The sequence below is a fragment of the Pseudorca crassidens genome, chromosome 8, assembly GCF_039906515.1.
Source record: "Pseudorca crassidens isolate mPseCra1 chromosome 8, mPseCra1.hap1, whole genome shotgun sequence".
In the NCBI taxonomy this organism is placed as follows: Eukaryota; Metazoa; Chordata; class Mammalia; order Artiodactyla; family Delphinidae; genus Pseudorca; species Pseudorca crassidens.
Genome location: NC_090303.1, coordinates 99,623,445 through 99,646,512, shown reverse-complemented (window position 1 = coordinate 99,646,512; position 23,068 = coordinate 99,623,445). Strand labels below are relative to the sequence as shown.

The 23,068-nt window shown below is 40.7% G+C and overlaps 1 protein-coding gene across 3 annotated transcripts in view; it reads right to left on the bottom strand.

Annotated features, from left to right (window-relative positions):
• CNTNAP2 (contactin associated protein 2) overlaps window positions 1-23,068 on the bottom strand; it is a 2,029,937-nt gene that overhangs the window by 5,466 nt on the left and 2,001,403 nt on the right. For all 3 annotated transcript variants that reach the window (XM_067747291.1, XM_067747290.1, XM_067747289.1), the window contains one exon: window positions 4,309-4,389. In XM_067747291.1, the coding sequence (XP_067603392.1) occupies window positions 4,309-4,389 (81 nt within the window). The remainder of the gene's footprint in view (window positions 1-4,308; window positions 4,390-23,068) is intronic.

Sequence of the window (23,068 nt, the reverse complement as noted above, 5' to 3'; positions counted from 1 at the left end):
CACTTTTCAACCCGATAAAGGGCATCTCTGAGAAATCTACAGCTAATATTGTATTTAATAGTGAAAGATTAAACACATTCCCCCTAAGGCAAGACTGTCAGGTCTCAACACCTTTATCCATGATTGTACTGAAAGCCCTAGACAGTGCAATAAAGCAAGAAAAAGAAATAAAAAAGTGTACAGATTGGGAAGAAGTAAGAACACTATTCTCAGGTGATGGGATTGTCTATGAAGAAAATTCTAAGGAATATACAGAAAAAGGTTGTTAGAACTAACAATAAATTTAGCAAAGTGAAATTTGTATTTTTACATATTAGCAAGAAACACTTGGAAATGAAAGTAATAAAATAATGCCATTTATAACAGAACAAATTGAACACAGATGTTCTAGACTGTACACTGAAAATCATAAAACCTTGCTGAGAGAAACTAAAGGAAACCTGAATAAATGGATGAATATACCATACTTCAAGGTCAATATTGTTAAGATGTTCATTTATAGATCTAATGCAATCCTAATGAAAATCAGAGCGAACTTTTTTTTGGTAGAAATGTATAAGCTGATTCTGAATTTTATATGGCAGTGCAAAGGACTCAGAAGAGTAAAAATGATTTTGAAAAAAAAAGAGAAATGATTGTAGCAGTTACACTGCTTATTTCAAGACTTACTATAAAGATACAACAATAAAATAAGCATGGTATTGGCCAAAGAAAGACATAGATCAACAAAACGGAATAGAAAACCCGGAAAAAAGACATACACATATGCAGCCAACTGATTTTTGACAAAAGTGCCATGGAAATTAAATTGGAAAAAAATAGAGACTTTTCAAGAAGCCATCTTGGAATAACTAGATATTCATTTGGCAAATAATAACTTTGACTTTTAACTCATACTATATATAGGTGTGAACTCAAAGTGATTATAGACTGAAAAATAAAAATGAAAACTAAAAAACTTCTAGGAGAAAACACAGGAGAAGATCTTCACAACCTTGGGGTAGGCAGATTTTTTAGAAAGAATTAAAAAATCACAAACTATAAAAAGGTTAGAAAAATTGGACTTTATCAAAATTAAAATCTCCTGCTTTTCAAAAAAATACCACTAAGAAAATGAAAAGGCAAGTCACAGACTAGGAGAAAATATTCACAATACATATGTCTGAGAAAGGAGTTGTATCCAGAATGTAAGAAGAACTCTTACAACTCAATAGCAGGAAGTCAAAAAAGTCTAATTAAAAGATGGGATAAAAAGAAACGAAATTGAGCTATTTGTAATGAGGTGGATAGACCTAGAGACTGTCATACAGAGTGAAGTAAGTCAGAAAGAGAAAGATAAATACCGTATGCTAACACATATATATGGAATTTAAGAAAAAAAATATATCATGAAGAACCTAGGAGTAAGACAGGAATAAAGACACAGACCTACTGGAGAATGGACTTGAGGATATGGGGAGGGGGAAGGGTAAGCTGTGACAAAGCGAGAGAGAGGCATAGACATATATACACTACCAAACATAAGGTAGATAGCTAGTGGGAAGCAGTCTCATAGCACAGGGAGATCAGCTCGGTGCTTTGTGACCACCTAGAGGGGTGGGATAGGGAGGGTTGGAGGGAGGGAGACGCAAGAGGGAAGAGATATGGGAACATATGTATATGTATAACTGATTCACTTTGTTATAAAGCAGAAACTAACACACCATTGTAAAGCAATTATACTCCAATAAAGATGTAAAAAAAAAAAAGAAAAAAAAGATGGGAAAGATTTAAACAGACACTTCACAAAAGATTTGCAAGTGGCAATAAGCACATGAGAAGATGCTTGACATTACTAGTCATCAGATAACTACACATTAAAACCACAACGAGTTACCATTACTCATCTACTAGATGGGTACAATGAAAAAGAATGACAATACCAAGTGTTGGTAAGATTGTGAAGCAACTTGATCTCTCAAATATTGCTTATGGGAGTGTAAAATGGTTCAACCATTTTGGAAAACTATATGGGAATTTCTTATAAAGTTAAATATCTTCTTTCTATAATCCAGCAATTGCACTCCTAGGGATTACCAAAGAGAAACAAAAACTTTTGTTCACACAAGACTTGGACAAGAATATTCATAGCAGCTTTATCTTCAAAATAGCCCAAATCTGGAAACAAACCAAACACCTGTCAACAGGTGAGTAGATAAAACAAATTATAATACCTTCATACAATGGAATATAACTTGGCAATAAAAATTAACAGACCACTGGTACATACAGCAATGTGGATAGATCTCAAAAATGTTATGTCAGGACTTCCCTGGTGGTGCAGTGGTTGAGAATCCGCCTGCCAATGCAGGGGACACGGGTTTGAGCCCTGGCCTGGGAAGATCCCACATGCCGTGGAGCAACTAGCCCGTGTGCCACAACTACTAAGCCTGCGCTCTAGAGCCTGCAAGCCACAACTACTGAAGCCTGCGCGCCTAGAGCCTGAGCTCCACAAGAGAAGCCACCGCAATGAGAAGCCCGCGCACCACAATGAAGAGTGGTCCCCGCTCGCCACAGCTAGAGAAAGCCCACACGCAGCAATGAAGACCCAATGCAGCCAAAAATAAATTAATTAATTAAAAAAACAAAAACGTTATGTTGAGTGACAGAAGGTACAACAGATTACATACTATGTGATTCCATTCATATGAAACCCTAAAAGAGGCAAAAGTACTCTATGTGACAAAAGCAAGTGGGGAAGAGGGAAGGATGAATTACAAAGGGGGCACAAGAGAACTTTCAGTGGATGGAAATGTTCTGTGTCTTGACTGTAGCTGTGGTTATGGGCGTATGTGTCTGTCAAAAGTCACTGACGTGCTACACTTAAATAAGTGCACATTATACTTCAGTAAAGTTGGTCTTAAAAAAGCAAAAACAATGAGGATAAGGATTATACCAGAACTTTGAACAATGTGCTTTGAGCACCATTTTGAATGTATTCTAATTTCACAGTCACATATATACATATAGGTGTTTACTTTCTTCCTGTGGAAAATAAACCTACTGAATGAGCTGAGTTGATTGGCTGAGTTTAAAACCCTTGATAAGCTTACGATATTATCCATACTTAGAGAGGCAGGAAACATTTTTATGAAATAAGGCAGAAGAAGCAGGGAGAAAAGAAGGCAACAGGCAACAGGGTTATTGATACTGATCCAAACACGAGGAACTATACTAGGAGAGTCGAATTATTCTGCAGGTATTCTGGTGAGAAGAAAAGACTGGAATATTTTAGATGCTCTGGCTTATTAATTTTCTTTTTAAAAAAATATTTATTTATTTATTTATTTTGGCTACACCGGGTCTTAGTTGCAGCATGTGGACTTCTTAGCTGCGGCATGCGGACTTTTAGTTGCGGCATGTGAACTCTTAGTTACAGCATGCACGCGGGATCTAGTTCCCCAACCAGGGATCAAACCCCTGCCACCTGCATTGGGAGCACGGAGTCTTACCCACTGGACCACCAGGGAAGTCACTGCTTATTAATTTTCTGATAATTTTTATTAAGATAACTGAAACCAGACTGGCAGAGTCCTTCCTGATTTTGTAGTAAGCTATTATGGACCATTTGGGATGCAAGGGGATGAGAGTGGAAAAGACTGGAGGGCATAAAGAAATGCTCTGGCTGTCGCCATGACTGCCTGCTTGCATATTCTGATGCTGGCTAGCTCCCTACTACTGTTCTTTTTTTTTTTATAAGTCAGCATAAAAAGTAGCCAGGTTACATTGACCACACTTTCTCCACAATGTGTACTTCTCAACCTTCAGTCATATTTAAACGGCAAAATGAATAAAGTACAAATCCAGATAACCCCTTTTCCCCTAGACTACGGTTTTTTTTTTTTTTAACATCTTTATTGGAGTATAATTGCTTTACAATGGTATGTTAGTTTCAGCTTCACAACAAAATGAATCAGTTATATATATACATATATTCCCATATCTCTTCCCGCTTGCGTCTCCCTCCCTCCCACCCTCCCTATCCCACCCCTCCAGGAGGTCACAAAGCACCGAGCTGATCTCCCTGTGCTATGCGGCTGCTTCCCACTAGCTATCCCACTACTGGGCATATACCCTGAGAAAACCATAATTCAAAAAGAGTCATGTACCAAAATGTTCATTGCAGCTCTATTTACAATAGCCCGGAGATGGAAACAACCTAAGTGTCCATCATCGGATGAATGGATAAAGAAGACTACGGTTTTATTGAAAGTGACTACTCCCCACAGATGAGAAGTTACAGGAAAGCCTGTCCTGTAAGGCACCTACCTCCGATGATGGCCGAGTTTCTGTTGACTCCATTTCTTATAGCTTGGCCTTGTCCTGGGTTATACGGAAAATCAGCACTGGCTGTAGAGGAAGAAATGAAAAGACATATATATCATTTATCCCAGATAATTTGATACCTAGTTTTTCACACAACCCTTCAACAGCCTGTTTTCCCAAATGAGATCTCCATTTCATCTAAACCCATTCTGCTGTTGTTTCCCACAAGAATCACAGCCACTTCAGTGTCTGCTGTTTGCCTTTGTACAAGTCCCAGATGAACAGCGTACCTCTTTGGGAGGAGTATTAACAAATCTTAGAACTACCTGAGCTGGCTTGCTTTGGTTCCACTGACAGACAAGTTTATGTATTAGAATACTTTTCCTTAAGTTTGGCTGAAATCTGCTTCCAACCCACTTTTATCCCTTTCATAACTGGTGGCACTGGATATACTCGCCAATGAGCTTTTTACAGCTTACAGCATTAGTTTAAAAAGTAATCATTAAAAAATATTTTTTAAAATTGAAGTATAGCTGATGTACAATATTATATAAGTTATAGGTGTACAATATAGTGATTCACAATTCTTAAAGGTTATACTCCATTACCTCTTGGCCCCCTACCCCTATCTTGCCCCTCTCCCCCTCCCTCTCCCCACTCGTAACCACTAGTTTGTTACCACTCTCTATCTGTGAGTCTGCTTCGTTTCTGTTATAGTCATTAGTTTGTTGTATTTTTTAGATTCCACATGTAAGTGATATCATGCAGTATTTGTCTTTCTCTGACTTATTTCACTTAGCATAATGCCCTCCAAGTCCATCCATGCTGTAAATGGCAAAATTTCATTCCTTTTTACGGCTGAGTAGTATTCCATTGTATATACAGGTACCACATCTTCTTAATCCATTCATCTGTTGATGGACAGTTAGGTTGCTTCCATATCTTGGCTATCGTAAATAATGCTGCCATAAATATTGGGGTGCATGTATCTTTTCAAATTAGTGTTTTTGTTTTAAAAAGTAATCATTTCTTTACATGAATATTTTACATGGCTCTAGTAAAACACTGTACACTTCACGAATTTGTAAGAGGATAATATCTTATAAGTGTTGAGAAGAATATTAACTGCCTAATAAATTTTCTATTTCTCTCCCTATTTCAACAAGCCTTTGCAGAATGCCTACCACATGTCAGGCGCTATTCTAAGTGCTGGGGATATACAGTAAACAATAAAAAAGATGAAAATTGTTATTAATGAGAACTTCCCATGCCTCATTGAAGAGTTTGGTTTATATAGTCAAAATACTAATCTGAAGCATGGATGTGGTTTTAGTTACGACCCTGTTTATAGTGAACTGCCTGAAATTATGGGGCAGCTTCCATGTTGTAACTCACACACTCATAGGACACAGTAAGATTTGGTTATCAATACACATAATTCCCTGACGTCAACCCCCCTTCAAAGACTGAGAGCTGTTTTCCAAGGATAAAGGCTTGCACCTTCACTGCGCCTCTGGGGCGCAGTTTCTAGGTCTTTTGACATTGTATTTACCTTTCTCTGGACTCTATTTGGTCCACATCCTTCTAAAAAGTCAAAAGCTTCGGAGCTTGTAAGTGGCCTAGTTGGTATTAACACCCAGGTAGGGTTAATTCCAAAGTCAATAATCTTCCCTGTGCTGGCTTTCAAGGGCTAGGAAGACACAGACAGGTAAGCTGGTGAGGAAATGCCAGCTTTCAGACGGTTTAGCTTACGTAGGGCCTAAGGGAGGAAGAGCCTTTTCTTCGGGGATCGGGGAGACAGACTTGTTTTGTTTGGACACATTGAATCTGAGGTGCCTAGAGGATGTATGGCGATAACGACTAGACATTCGGGTGAGTGGGTCATATCTCTCATCTCCTTTGGATAAACACAGAAATCTCCTGACCCTTAAACATCAATAATATAAATCTGCCAGATATATTTGGTAACAAAAAAATTACAGTGGCAATTTTGTCATTATTCTGTTTGGTATTCATGACACTACAAAACTCTTTGCTCTTCTGCTTCAGGTAACATGGATGGTGGCACACAGCGGAGTTCCCGCTCCAAAGAGAGCTTTGCGTTCTTGGCCACAGAACTGCAGAGAAACACAGATGCCTAGAGACTGACAGCCTCCCTCTGGTTCTCTTGAAGTTATTGATACAAACATTAGCGGAAGGTATGGATGTGACCTGAGATGACCCGAGGAGAATAATAAGAGCTAGAAAAGAACATGAAAAATACTCCAGGATAGCCTCTGTTATAAAATCTGAACTCCTTAACATGGGGAGGAAGGCTTCCCTTGAGACGAATTTCTCTCCTGCCTCTTTCCTCATGGAACCACTTTTCCAACTCAACATTCTAGGCACACGGATTCCTGATGCTTGAGGGGGACGTGTCTTTGCTCATCCACACGGCACTCTCTGTCAGGACACCTGGTTCGCCCTTCTTCTCTTTGGGCTACTCTTCGTTGCGGTGCGCGGGCTTCTCATTGCGGTGACTTCTCTTGTCGCGGAGCACAGGCTCTAGGTGTGCGGGCTTCAGTAGTTATGGCACACGAGCTCAGTAGTTGTGGCTCATGGGCTCTAGAGCGCAGGCTCAGCAGTGTGGCACATGGGCTTAGCTGCTCTGCGGCATGTGGGATCTTCCCGGACCAGGGCTCAAACCCGTGTCCCCTGCACTGGCAGGCGGATCTTAACCACTGTGCCACCAGGGGAGTTCCAAAAGAGACTTTAGATATTAAGTCTCAGGACCAGATTTGTGTCGCATAGGCAAAGACTGTATTCAATACACTTTTCTTCTGGGACCCAAATGACACTGTGGACAAAGAATGTCACCTGTCAAAGGATGTTGCTGCCATCGAGCCATCAGCCACGCCCACCCCCACAGTGCACCCTGAGGAGATTCAGGATGGAGCAAACAGGATACTGGCCCTAGATAGTTAAGGTGCCTATCAAAGAAATGATCTCCGTGAGGCCAGACTCTGGAATTTTCCCATACATAAAAAATTGCTAACTTCATTAACTTGAGATGTCTGGTTATTCTTTAATTAATAGTAATCCTTTGATGTACCAACTACTTGTTTTGGTTGCAAAAACTCCCATACATCCAGGCCCCTCCCTAACCTCTTCGGAGCTGTCCCTCAGAGCTATTTGAGAGTCTGTCTCCCGGGCTTAAGTCCTCAGTATGTCCACTGCATAAAACATAATTCTCAACTTTTTGGTTGTGCATGTTTTTTCTCACTTGACATGCTACATGATAACACTAAAGTGTGCTGCTATTCCAGCTCTGATCTAGTGTCTCCTGGAAGCGTGTTCCTGCTTGTTTCCCTTGCACACATCCTGTTTGTCTGGTCATCCCCTTTACGCTGACAGACCATGTTTCCTTTGCCCCATCAGCCACAGATCAGCTCTCCTCCCCGCCTCCCGCCAGCAGGGACAGGCAGACATGTTGCTGCAGGAACTGATGGTGGGGGATCCTTCTCCCGTGGACATGCCTGTTAAATAGCTTGGCCGACGCTGCAGAGCCCACAGGGAAGGCACGTGCATCCCAGGCCCCCAAACACACTCGGACAGTTCCACACACAGACAGCCTCCCTGCCCATCATCTCTGTCTTCAACCTGGGAAGCAAGCTGAGAGCTCAGCACTGGTGCACCTGCCCTTTCCCTTCCTCCAACTTCAGGTTGGGAAAAAAAAGGGAAGAACACACACACTCTGTAACAGCAGGCCCAGGGGCAGCTGTTCCTCCTAATCTTACAGATATAGTAAGATGGTCAGAAATTGGGACAGGGTGAGTAAAAATACACCTCCTTACCCCCGAAGAATAGAAACCATGACTGTTTTATTCCACTTCTAAAGGCCTTTGCCTGCCCTTTGCTACATTCTAGGAAGACTTCATCAGGAAAGCAAAAGACAGTCTAATCCTTGCCTCTTCTGTCCGTGTGCCAGGCGGGGCGAGGGGGCGGCCCTCCTCGGGCAGCTAGCTCTGAGCCTACCCCGTACCTGCCGCCAGGTGAGGGACATTGCACAACAAAGACCCCCAACCGTCACATACGTGATGGATGCGTGGTAAAGCTCTAAATTTTAGGACTACATGAAATTACTCATTACTTGGACTATACTTTCCTCACATATAAAACTCTCTGGGGCCCAGAAAAGCAAGTGTTTGCTCTGGTGGAATCAGCCCAGAAGCGTTTTCCTTCTACCATAGAGCACAAAAGGTAAATTGACATGAAATTCAAGTTTGGGGAGCAAGCTGTTTAGGAAATAATATTAATAGCACTTCCTACAAGTCAGGCACTGTTTTAAGTCCTTTTCATGGATTAGCTCATTTCATCCTCCTGTGGACCTTGTGAGGTTGGTGTATTCATCCCATTTGGGAGGCTAAACACTTGGCTGAGGTCCCATGACCAAGAAGCAGTGGAGCCAGGAATTGGCTCCAGAAACCACTTGCAAGGCACTAAGCTGAAGTGCCTCTGATGAGGAAGAAGGGGTCTACACTGGCTTTATCGAGTCATCACCATCATTAAGGCGACCAACTGATTTAGCCCAGTTGTTTTCTCTGTGGTTGGTGGGCTGTCTGGGGAGGCCCACAGATGTCTAAAGGCTCCCGACTGCACTTGTCTGGCTTCAAAAGTGAGCATGTGAGGCATTTTACCTGACAAAGATAATTCCACATGATGATAGCATCAGCTGAGCAATGTGATAAACTAAGAACTCTGAACCAACATCGTAAGAAGAGAAACCCAGTATTCCAGATACAATTCCCTATGGGCCCAAACGGTACAGAGAGAATGGTTATCACCATTAGGGTAACACTTGTGAAATCATGAACAGTGCTAACTGTGCTTTAAAACATTACTGTCAGATTATAATTTTGACTGCCTTTACAGAATGTGAAAAATTAAGAGAGGAAGCTTCAAGGCAGGTACTTAAGTACAATAAGCTGATTTAAAAGATATTCATAAGAATGGAATATTAAAAAGAGATTTGAATTCTTTAGCCTTAAATTTCTTGCCTGTCTCATTGAGCAGATAGGGAGGAAGAGCAGTAGTAAAGCATTAAAAAAAAAATACAAGAGGCAGAGTCAAGATGGCAGTGTGGGAGGATGCGGAGTTAGCGTCTCCCCACAACTAGGGTTGTTGTGTATTCTGGAGATGGGAGGAACCCCATACAAGGAGATGGGAGGAACCCCAAAGTGAACCAGTAGGACGTAGGGGAACCGATGCGGGGGAGGAAAAGTGGAGGCCAGACAGGATCGGCGCCCCTGAGGCCGGGGAGATCAGGAGACGCAGGTAGGAGGGACTCTCCGGGAAGAGCGGGAGAGGAGAGGGCGATCGCCTATCCACTCAGGCTGGGGGGCCCGCTGAGCCCAGGCCGGTCCCCTGCCCTCCAATCCCCCCTCCAGGCCATATGGGTACTTGGGGGCATAGGAGGGAAGCCAGGGAGATCAGGAGAGGCAGGCGGGAGGGGCCCTCTGGGAGGAGTGGGAGAGGAGCGGAGGGCGATTGCCCCGCACACTCGGGCTGGGGAGACTGCTGAGCTCCCAGGCTGGTCCCTTGCCCTCTGAGACCAGGAGTGGGGGTCACACCTGGGCCCCTTCTGTTCCTTGGGCCTAAGCCCCACCCTCCACAGCCCCCAGGGCCTTTTCCAGCCCTGTGGGTCCTGAGCATTGGCCCCACCCACCACCCAAGCCTTGCCCTTGCTTAGGCCCCACTCTCGACAGCCAAGGCCTTCCTGTTCCCCCTTTTTTTCCCCCTCCTCCTCTTTTTCACTATTGTGATACTGTTGTACCTTCTGGTTGTTGATTCATCTATATTTTTATTTTTATATTCTTCCTAAAATATGTGTTAGTTTACTAGCCTAATTTTATTTGTTATTTTGTTATTTATTTATTTTTTTATTGCCACCCCAGGTGGCTTGTGGGATCTCAGTTCACGACACCAGGGTCAGGCTGAAGCTCCTGCAGTGGGAGCTCCGAGTCTGAACCACTGGAATAACAGAGAACCTCAGACCCCAGGGAACAGTCATTGGAGTGAGGCCTCATGGAGTTCCTCATCTCAGCATCAAGACCCAGCTCTACCCAACAGCCTATAAACCCCAGTGTTGGAAGCCTCAGACCAAACAACCAGTAAGACAGGAACACAATCACACTCGTAAAAAAAAAAAAAAAAAAAAATGAGGCAGCAAAAAAATATGTCACAGATGAAGGAGTAAGATAAAAACCTACAAGACCAAATAAATGAAGAGGAAATAGGCAGTCTACCTGAAAAAGAATTCAGAGTAATGATAGTAAAGATGATCCAGAATCTCAGAAATAGAATGGTGGCACGGATTGGGAAAATACAAGAAATGTTTAACAAAGATCTAGAAGAACCAAAGAACAAACAAACAAGATGAACAACATAATAACTGAAATGAAAAATACACTAGGAGGAATCAATAACAGAATAACAGAGGCAGAAGAACGAATAAGTGACCTGGAAGACAAAATGGTGGAAATAACCGCCAAGGAGCAGAATAAAGAAAAAAGAATGAAAAGAATTGAAGACAATCACAGAGACCTCTGGGACAACACTAAACACACCAACATTCGAATTACAGGGGTCCCAGAAGAAGAAGAGAAAAAGAAAGGGTCTGAGAAAATATCTGAAGAGATTATAATTGAAAACTTCCCTAACATGGAAAAGGAAATAGCAAAGAGAGTCCCATACAGGATAAACCCTAGGAAAAACACACCAAGATACATATTAATCAAACTAACAAAAATTAAATTCAAAGAAAAAATATTAAAAGCAGCAAGAGAAAAACAAAAAGTAACATATAAAGGAATGCCCATAAGGTTATCAGCTGATTTTTCAGTGGAAAACTCTGCAGGCCAGAAGGGAGTGGCAGGATATACTTAAAGTGATACAACCATGATTACTCTACCCAGCAAGGATCTCATTCAGATTTGATGGAGAAGTCAAAAGCTTTTCAGAGAAGCAAAAGCTAAGAGAATTCAGCACCACCAAACCAGCTTTACAACAAATGCTAAAGAAACTTCTCTAAGCAGGAAACACAACAGAAGAGAAAGACCCACAAAAACAAACCCAAAACAATTAAGAGAATGGTAATAGGAACATATATATCAATAATAACCTTGAATGTAAATGGATTAAATGCCCCAACCAAAAGACACAGACTGGTTGAATGGATACAAAAACAAGACCCATATGTATGCTGTCTACAAGAGACCCACTTCAGACCTAGGGACACATACAGACTGAAAGTGAAGGGATGGAAAAAGATATTCCATGCAAATGGAAATCAAAAGAAAGCTGGAGTAGCAATTCTCATATCAGATAAAATAGACTTTAAAATAAAGACTGTTACAAGAGATAAGGAGGGACACTATATAATGATCAAAGGATCAATCCAAGAAGAAGATATAACAATTATAAATATTTATGCACCCAACATAGGAGCACCTCAATACATAAGGCAAATGCTAACAACCATGAAAGAAGAAATAGACAGTAACACAATAATAGTAGGGGAGTTTAACACCCCACTTACACCAAGGGACAGATCATCCAAACGGAAAATAAATAAGGAAACACAAGCTTTAAATGACACAATAGATCAGATAGGTCTAATTGATATTTATAGAACATTCCACCCAAAAGTGGCAGAATACACTTTCTTCTCAAGTGCACATGGAACATTCTCCAGGATAGATCACATCTTGGGTCACAAATCAAGCCTCAGAAAATTTAAATCGTATCAAGCATCTCTTCCGACCACAACGCCATGAGACTGGAAATCAATTACAGGAAAAAAACTGTAAAAAACACAAATACATGGAGGCTAAACAGTGTGCTACTAAATAACCAAGAGATCACTGAAAAAACCAAAGAAGAAATAAAAAAATACATAGAAACAAATGACAATGAAATCATGATGACCTAAAACCTATGGGACGCAGCAAAAGCAGTTCTAAGAGGGAAGTTTATAGCAATACAATCTCACCTCAAAAAACAAGGAAAATCTCATATAAACAATCTAACCCTACACTTAAAATAACTAGAGAAAGAAGAACAAAGAAAACCCAAAGTCAGTAGAAGGAAAGAAATCATAAAGATCAGAGCAGAAATAAATGAAATAGAAACAAAGAAAACAATATCAAAGATCAATAAAACTAAAAGCTGGTTCTTTGAGAAGATAAACAAAATTGATAAACCCTTAGCCAGACTCATCAAGAAAAAAAGGGAGAGGATGCAAATCAATAAAATTAGAAATGAAAAAGGAGAAATCAGAACTGACACTGCAGAAATACAAAGGATTATAACAGACTACTACAAACAACTATATGCCAATAAAATGGACAACCACAAAGAAATGGACAAATTCTTGGAAAGGTACAATTTTCCAAGACTGTATCAGGAAGAATTAGAAAATATAAACAGACTTATCACAAGTAATGAAATTGAAACCATAATTAAAAATCTTCCAACAAAGAAAAGTTCAGGATCAGATGGCTTCATAGGTGAGTTCTATCAAACATTTAGAGAAGAGCTAACACCGATCCTTCTCAAACTCTTCCAAAAAATTGCAGAGGGAGAACACTCCCAAATTCATTTTATGAGGCCACCATCACCCTGATACCAAAACCAGAAAAAGATATCACAAAAAAAGAAAATTATAGACCAATATCACTGATGAACATAGATGCAAAAAGCCTGAACAAAATACTAGCAAACAGAATCTAACAGCACATTAAAAGGATCATACACCAAGATCAAGTGGGATTTATCCCAGGGATGCAAGGACTCTTCAATATAGGCAAATCAATCAATGTGATACACCACATTAACAAATTAGGAATAAAAACCATATGGTCATCTCAGTAGATGCAGAAAAAGCTTTTGAAAAAATTCAACACCAATTTATGATAAAAACTCTCCAGAAAGTAGGAATAGGGGGAACCTACCTCAACATAATAAAGGTCATATATGACAAACCCACAGCAAGCATCATACTCAATGGTGAAAAACTGAAAGCATTTCCACTAAGAACAGGAACAAGACAAGGTTGCCCACTCTCACCACTCTTATTCAACATAGTTTTGGAAGTCCTAGCCACAGCAATCAGAGAAGAAAAAGAAATAAAAGGAATACAAATTGGAAAAGAAGAAGTAAAGCTGTCACTGTTTGCTGATGACATAGTAATATACATAGAAAATGCTAAAGATGCCACCAGAAAACTACTAGGACTAATCAATGAATTTGGTAAGGTTGCAGGATACAAAACTAATGCACAGAAAGCTCTGGTATTCCTATACACCAACAATGAAAAATCAGAAAGAGAAATTAAGGAAACACTCCCATTTACCACTGCAACAAAAAGAATAATATACCTAGGAATAAACCTGCCTAAGGAGGTGAAAGACTTGTACTCAGAAAACTATAAAACACTGATGAAAGAAATAAAAGATGACATAAACAGATGGAGAAATATACCACATTCTTGGATTGGAAGAATCAATACTGTGAAGATGACTATACCACCCAAAGCAATCTATAGATTCATTGCAATCCCTATCAAACTACCAATGGCATTCTTCACAGAATTAGAACAAAAAATTTTACAATTCGTATGGAAACACAAAAGACCCCAAATAGCCAAAGCAATCTTGAGAAAGAAAAACAGAGTTGGAGGAATCAGGTTCCCCAACTTCAAACTATACCACAAAGCTACAGTAATTAAGACAGTATGGTACTGGCATAAAGACAGAAATATAGATCAATGGTGAAAGACAGAATGCCCAGAGATAAACCCATGCACATATGGGCACCTAATTTATGACAAAGGAGGCAAAAACATACAACAGAGAAAAGACAGCCTCTTCAATAAGTGTTGCTGGGAAAACTGGACAGCTACATGTAAAAGAATGAAATTAGAACACTACCTAACACCATACACAAAAATAAACTCAAAATGGATTAAAGACTTAAATGTAAGACGAGATACTATAAAACTCCTAGAGGAAAACACAGGAAAAACACCCTTTGACATAAACCACAGCAAGATCTTTTTTGACCCACCTCCTAGAGTTACAGAAATAAAAACAAAGATAAACAAATGGGATTTAATTAAACTTAAAAGCTTTTTGCACAGCAAAGGAAACCATAAACAAGACAAAAAGACAACCCTCAGAATGGGAGAAAATATTTGCAAATGAAACAATAGACAAAGGATTAATCTCCAAAATACACAAACACTTCATGGAGCTCAATATCAAAAAACCAAACAATCCAGTTAAAAAATGGGTGGAAGACCTAAATAGACATTTCACCAAGGAAGACATACAGATGGCCAAGAGGCACTTGAAAATATGCTCAACATCATTAATTATTAGAGAAATGCAAATCAGAAATACAATGAGGTGTCACCTCATGCCAGTCAGAATGGCCTTTATCAAAAAATCTAGAAAGAATAAATGCTGGAAAGGGTGCGGCGAAAAGGGAACCCTCTTGCACTGTTGGTGGGAATGTAAATTGATACAACCACTATGGAAAACAGTATGGAGGTTCCTTAAAAAACTAAAAATAGAGCTACCATATGACCCAGCAATGCCACTACTGGGCATATACCCTGAGAAAACCATAATTCAAAAAGGGACATGTACCATAAGGTTCATTGCAGCACTATTTACAATAGCCAGGACGTGGAACCAACCTAAATGTCCATCGACAGATGGATGGATAAAGAAGATGTGGAACACACATACAATGGAATATTACTCAGCCATAGAAAGAAACGAAATTGAGTCATTTGTAGTGAGGTGGATGGACCTAGAGTCTGTCATACAGAGTGAAGTAAGTCAGAAAGAGAAAAACAAATACCGTATGCTAATGCATATATATGGTATCTAAAAAAAAAAAAAAAGGTACTGATGAACCTAGTTTCAGGGCAGGAATAAAGAGATAGACATAGAAAATGGACTTGAGGACATGGGTTGGGAAGGCGAAGCTGGGGCAAAGTGAGAGTAGCATTGACATACATACACTACCAAATGCAAAACAGTTGGCTGGTGGGAAGCAGCAGTGTAGCACAGGGAGATTGGCTTGGTGCTTTGCGATGACCTAGAGGGGTGGGATAGGGAGGATGAGAGGGAGGCTCAAGAGGGAGGGGATATGGGGACGTGTATGCGTATGGCTGATCGGCTTTGTTGTGCAACAGAAGCTAACAGAGTATTGTGAAGTAATGATAGTTCAATAAAGATCTATTAAAAAAAAAAGCTAAACATACAATTATCATATGATCCAGCAATTCCACTCCTAGGTATATATCTAAAGGAACTGAAAGCAAGCGTTCATCAGCACTTGTGTGCTGATGTGTATAGCAGCATTATTCATATTGGCCAAAAAGTAGAAACAACCCAAATATTCGTCCATGGACAAATAAAATGTGGTACATACACTGGAATATTTTCCAACCATAAAAAGTAATGAAGTACTGATACATGTTACAACATAGATGAACATTATGGTAAGTGAAATAAACCAGATACAAAAGGACAAACGTTGTATGATTCCATTTCATGAGTTACCTAGAGTAGACAAATTCATAGAGAGAGAAAGTAGATTAGAGCTTACGAGGGACTGGGGAGAGAGGAATGCGGAGTTATTGCCTATGGTGAAAACTTCTATTTGGGATGATGAAAAAGTTTTGGAAATAGATAGTGGTAATGGTTACACAGTATTCTGAGTGTGACTAATGCCACTGAATTAAACACTTAAAAATGTTTAAAATGGCAAATGTATGTTATATATATTTTATTACCATTTTTAAAAGATTAATAATGTAATATACCAAAAGCTATTGAATTGTACACTTTAAATGGGTAAATTGTATAATATGTGAATTATATCACAATAATAACTGGACTCCACATGCAAAGGAATGAAGTTGGACCCCAATTTCACACCATATATACAAAAGTTAACTCAAAATGGATCAAAGACCTAAATTTCAGAACTAAAATTATAAAACTCTTAGAAGAAAACATAGGCAAAAATCTTCATGATCTTGGATTAGGTAATAATTTCTTAAATATGACACCAAAAGCACAAACAATGAAAAAAAAATAAATTGGACATCATTGAAATTTAAAACTTTTGTGTTTCAAAGGACACCATAAAAAAAGCAAAAAGACAACCCATAGGTTAAAAAGAATTGACAAATTATATATCTGATAAGGTATATATCTTATCTGGGGATAAGGGAAATAACTTATATCTAGAATATATAAAGATCACTTACAACTCAATAATAAAAAGACATGCCCAATTTTTTAAGTGGGCAAAGGATTTGAATTGACATTTATCCAAATAAGATATAGAAGTGGCTGATAAACACATGAAAAGTCATTCAATATTACTACCCTTCAGGAAGATGCAAATCAAAACCACAGTGAGATACTTCATACCCACTTAGGATGGTTATAATCAAAAAGACAGACAATAAGTGGGAGGTACAAACTATTGGGTGTAAGATAGGCTACAAGGATGTATTGTACAACATGGGGAATATAGCCAATAGTTTGTAATAACTGTAAATGGAGTGTAACCTTTAAAGTTGTATAAAAATAAAAGACAAAAATAATTTTAAAAATACAGAACATAAACGAGGTAATTGTGATTCTTATTTACTAAATTTCAAAATACGTAAAATTGTAGACTTTAGGCTCAGAAACCAATAGCACATAAAACACACATTTAAATGCATATAAAAATAAACCGAGATTGTCTAGCAGAAAACTCCCCCAAATGAAAGGCACTAAATGCTTCAGGTTGTCATATACCAGGGACCAAAAAATTAGATAGTAGCTGACATCTAGAGAAAATATTGCCATGGAAACCACTTGGGCTTCAGCATCTAATGGGATAATTTGAGATACTTCAACAAAACTGCTGCTATTAATTATAATTTAATTTAAATTGCAACATTCTTTTTGTAGTGGAGTCTGCGCTCCATGTTGTAAATATGTCTTTGTTCTTCCCAGTTTCTTTGCTTCCTTTCACTTTATTCACTCTCTTCAAATCTGAGCTCTATGGCAGAAAACAATTTTTTTCAAACTGTTTTAGCCATTCACTACTGACTGATACTTTGGAAACTCCTATGAAAACAAACTGTTGTCAAGTAAGACGCTGAAGATCTCAGGGGATGCTCCTTTATTTTCAGAGAGGGTATTGCTGATCGCATTTTCAGGAGGGGGAGATTTCTCAGGGCCAGCAGGATTTTAGCCAAGCAAACCCTATGTGGCAGGACCTTGGTGAGCCTCCGTTTTGTGTTTCTACTACACCCTTCACTTCAGTTTCTACAGAAAGGTGACCAGCCAGAATTTCAGAGCCCCAACAGTGAAGAGAGTATGAATTTTGGGCTTCGACGTGGGAAGGTAATCAAGCCTTACGTTTCCAGCTTCTTAAAAGAGCGCCCAAGTAGCAGCTGCTTGCTCCAGTGTCGGAGATCAAGTGACCAAAAGAGGCTAATTAGGTGAAAAGAAACAGAATAAAGGAGCTTGCCGTCCTCCACTATAGATCTTGACTGTTTAAATAATGCCAACTGTAAATGAAGGTACTGAAAGAGCAATCGATTTTTACTAAATTCCCTCCTTCCATCGGTTTTTTTAGCCAACTTCTAAACCGTCTCAGTTGCCTTTCGGGAAGGAGATCCACTGATACTCCCAAATGAGGCTGCCATTGCATTCTTTTGTCTGAGTAACTGTAGGAGGTGTTTGGATTAGAATACCTAGGTGCTGGCCCTCACACAGGGCTCCAGAGGTCAGGGATGAAGCACCTCAGCCTTGAGTAACTAGGAGAAGGGGGTTCACTGGCCTCGAGCGGGTTGTGTAGGCTTTGTCTTCCTCTGTATACCTCATTCTGATGTGCCTTTAGGAGAAAATAAATAAAATGATTCCTGAGTGCTTTGGTTCAGAGCTTTCCAACTTGAAGCCTCCCACAAACCACCTGGAATCTGATTAAAATGCAGATTCTGAGTGCCTTGGGCTGCGAGTCTGCATTTCTGATGGGCTGCGGGGGAGTGTGAGTACACACCTCACTTTGAGCAGCAGAGGTTTAATCGAGACTCCGGTGATTCACATCTCCTGCTGTTCCTGTGCATGTGTGTTTTCATTTAACATGATGCCTGAGAAGGAACTGAAATAATTCCTTCTGAGACCTTGTCTTTTTTTGGGGGATGGTGGTGTGCTGACTCACTGTGTGCTTTTAAATGATCCGCATGACAGAATGCCCCTTGGCTTCATTTCCTTTAGCCCTATTTCTTTCTAGTCTTGTGAAAGCTCCTAATGGAACCCTGCTTTCATTTCTGAGGACAATCCTTTAGTATTTTGAATGTAGAGGGGGAGAGTCTATGACTGCTCAATATTAAGAGCAGTCTAAGAAAAAACAGCCGAGAATTTAATAAACAGTTATCTTAGACATGTCCTTGGAGATCTTTCCTGATTTGAAATAGGTGATTCTCTAAAGCATGCGCATCAGGGAGGAAGAAAGTAAGCAGCTTTCGGCAGGAAAGAGCTCTTAGCAGGGGGCACCCTTTTGTCTTGTCACTAACCTTAAACCAGGCACCCATGTTCTACTCACCTCTGGCCCTACCACACCTTTCAAATCTTTTGCTCACACAATACCTTGCCTAATCTGTTGGTTCTTTCTGTGGATCAAAGAAGTGAAGAACAAGTAATTAACAGATGACCAGATCTCTTCGGGAATCTCATGGACAAACTGTGTGAACAAGGCAGCATCTAAGGAGATGATGTATCACGAGGAGTGGACAAGCCTGCACACAGTGGCGGATGGGGACGACTCTGACCTCCCCCATCTCAGTGATTCACTGAGATGACTTCCTTCTTTCCCTTAAACTTTCATGGCTGAGCAGAATCTTCGGAGGTGGTTTTTGGGGGACACTGAGTCCACCATCTCCCCAGGCTGCGGCCTTCTGATTAAAAGCAATTTTCCTTTCTACCGACATTTGTCTCTCTCGAGTATTGATTTTTCGAGTGGCGAGTGGTGGGACCCAATTCGGTAACATTGTGATGTCGGCACGTAGGTTCTTGATGGTACGGATGCATTCACAGGCATATGTGAAAGAAAACAGATTTTTTTTAAAAAATACTGGGTTGTTGGTTTCTCTGGAGTTTATTGATTTGTTTTTGGAAAGAATTCTTGTCTCCTTGCTGCTGGTTCTTGCATGGGTGGGCTGTGCAGTGGCAGAATGCAGTCCACTGGGTGGAAAGCCTGAGACCACACAGGAATGTGGTGTGTCCGGGGTCCCATAGCACCAGAGTGACTGATTCTCACTTGGTGAAATGCTGGGTCACAGTTATGATGGGTACCAGGCCAGGTGAACACACCTGCTAATACAATTTGTGGGTTCCTTGTCAGTAGGGCAGTCTTAGCCAGAATTGTCTGCTGATTCATGGAAATGGCCTCAGTTTCTAAGGAGGGGGTAGTTGAGAAACTAACAATAATAAGAAAGAAGAAGAAAGCAACCCAATCACAGTGAGTAAGCCAAAATATGTCTTTTAAAGACATTCCTTGATGTATTCCACCTTTTCTTCTAGACTGTGATCAAGACTTGGCACCATTCAGAAGACCAACACGTCTTCAGGAGACCCTGGAGCCACTGCCTTCAAATTTCTGCTGAGAAACGCATCCACCAGGCACCATGCAGGTCCCAGCAGAGGCTTTGGACTTGCAGACTTGGTGGTTTGGGAGTTCAGTGAAAGTAACTTTTTTTTTTTAATCACCTAAATTCTAGTCAGAAGATGAGTTTCATCATCTGTAAGAATATTTAAACACATTTAATCATTTGAGGAATCAGGCAAAGACGAAGGGTCTTCTTTTACTCCCCCTTTGTGGAAATTTCTAGTAAATTCAAAGGCCATAATTTGACTGTGGATGGCTCGTTTGGAAATGCCTAGACATTACTGATTTTGTTATCATCCTATGTCTTTCAAGGTAGTAGAATGAATAATAATATGCATTAAAAACATCTAATCTTCTGCTACAACCTCTGTATCTCAACTTGCAGACAATGTTGCCTTCAGTGGAAGATGATGATTATACTCCCGCTCTCTGTGGACCAGCTCCATCAATATCCACGGGGCTTTGGCTTTGCAGGATGTCTGTGTTGTAACTGCTATTTCATCTAAATGTAAAACTGACCCTTTCTGTTCCTAAGTGTTCGGAAACCAGTATAGAGAAGAGGACAGTTTCTGAGAACACAGTGGTATATGACCCAGATCACAGCCAGCCGACGGGATTCTGCCTCCTCTGGGGTCTATTAGAGGGGAGAACAAGCAAAACTAAAGGGCTTTAAACATTAAGTCTCTATATATTTTAAGTCTTTTATCAATGTCCCGCTGGGCTCTTGCTTTGGAAATACGTTTTCCGGCTGCATTAGCACAAGTGAAAGTTTAAAATTTCAGCCCCAAGACAATGTCTTTTCTTCCAAGGTTGATCTCAGAAAACAGAATACACAACCCCCATGCTAGGTATTTTCATTGTTTTTTGAACTGTTCTTTCCTTGAATTAACCTCAGATCTCAAAAGGCGGCTGTGTTTTCTGGCTGGCAGGTGGAATGGCCGTCAAAGAGCATCTTGTGAAACAAATGATGCTTGTTCATGACAGCTTCCTGATGTTCCCCCACAAAGAGACGCCTCCTTGGTGCTGGTTCACGTCAGTACCAAGATAACGTGATAAGCTTCCAGTACCAGCCACGTTGCTCTGTCATAGCTCTTCTCATTCATGTCAACCAAGTGTGAAATAATATTGAATTGGCTCTAGCAGGCTTGGGGATGATTTATTCCAAATCAAAAAAGAGATAGTGGAAATAAAAAGGACGGTATATTTAGTATCAGGGGTTTACCTACAGACATGCAAATTACTGATTTCAGGCTTCTGCATTATACTGAAGGGATGATAGAAGACAGGAAGACAGTTCAGAGTAAAGAACTGGAATCTTTTTATAGTTAGACTCAAATGTTTCATTGAGAGAAAGGAAAAGTGGGAAAAGCACTGAATCAGAGGTGAGTATGCCCGAATTTTAGACCTGAGGATGTTATTTTCTGTAGACTTCTGAGCAAAGTGCTATAAATACTGGGACCCACTGGTTCACAGTCCTGACAGCACATCAAGACTCTCTCCTGATGGGGAATGGGGAGGAGGCGGAGGAGGCGTCAGGGTGGCCAAAAAGCCCCGCAGGGTTTGCTAATGCATAGTCGCTGCTGGGCCACTCATTAGATGTTTACTGTGGGAATGAGTACATTTCCTCTCCGAGTTGCACTTTTTTTAATCTTTAAAATGTGGTTAATAACGTCCACTCAGACCACGTAGAGCTACTGTCAGGATAAAACAAAACCATGCACTGAAAGCATTTCAGCAATTGAAGTTATTTACAAATTTATCATTTCTGTCTTTATCCTTTCCCATTTCCTAAAAGTTAAAATTCCCAAGTAAATTCTTGAAAACCACTTTTAGCCTTTTCTCGTGGGGAAATTTCACGATTAATCTCATTCTCTATGTTTAAAATAACTACACCCCACATTCATACGGATTTTTATGTACATTTTACGATTTAACATAAAATTGATATTACTTTTTTTTTTTTTTTAATTTTTAAAGCCTTTCAGGATTGTTCCCAGGCAGGAGCTCAACAGCCGAGTCAAGGATCCACCTGGTCTTTAGACATTTCTGAACAGTCTGTGCAGAACACAGAGAACTGAGCAAAGATCTTCTCAAATGAGTAAAACAGCTGGCGTTGGGTCAAAGACTTCGTCTAGCATAAGGTTTCTGCCACTTCAGAAACCACAGGCAGGACGCAGGCCCCAAACTGCCGGCAAAGACAGAAGCGGCACTTCTAGGTGGGGACCGGCAGGGCTCCCCGGGAAGGATTCACACGCAGGGATTTCCGTGAGAGTCTTCTGGATGACAAGTCAGAAAAGGAAGTGGCACCAGATTAATCTGGAACATTGTGCTCCCTTGAATGGCCCAAGTGATATACAAGGATGTTCAAAAGTGCAGTGTAGTAGGAAAAGTTAGCACGGGGCCCTGCCTTGACAGAGGCAATGACAGACACAGACATCAGTGGACAACCCTGAGCTCAGATCGACTTCATTTTCATGGGCTTCTCATAACATTGCCCTGCATAAGAGCGAGACAGAAATGAACGCTGTGACTCGCTGCAGCTGGTGGTTCTGCCATCAACGGAGAAGTTGCTATAGCAACGTGCACGCCTGTGTCACCTGCCCTTCCCAGCCCCACATGATGGAGGTGACAGCTGAGAGTCCCGGCAGGCGTGGGAACAGGGAGAGAGGTGTCTCTAAGGATGGTGCCAGGTGGGGGTGGGGGGGCGGTCAGAGGGTGGACAGCTTAGAGCGGGGGCTGGACAGAACTCCAACCTCCTTGGGCTTCAAAATCTATTGTATGGGACAAAGGGAAAGACAGACAGAAAGAGAGGGGGAGGAACTGGGATTAAAGAGAAGCCCAGATGAAGGAGGAATCAAGGACCTGGGAAGTTACCCCAAAGCTGGGTGTTTGTGCTCCTTTGGATTTTCCCACGATCGCGCTGAACAGTCCTGGTTAGGAAAGAACAGAAGCCTGAGTGGAGGCAGCCCCAGACACAGTCAGGCACGTGGGGCAGTGTGCAGGGGGTGTCCGGTGCTGAAAGGGGATCGAACCCCAC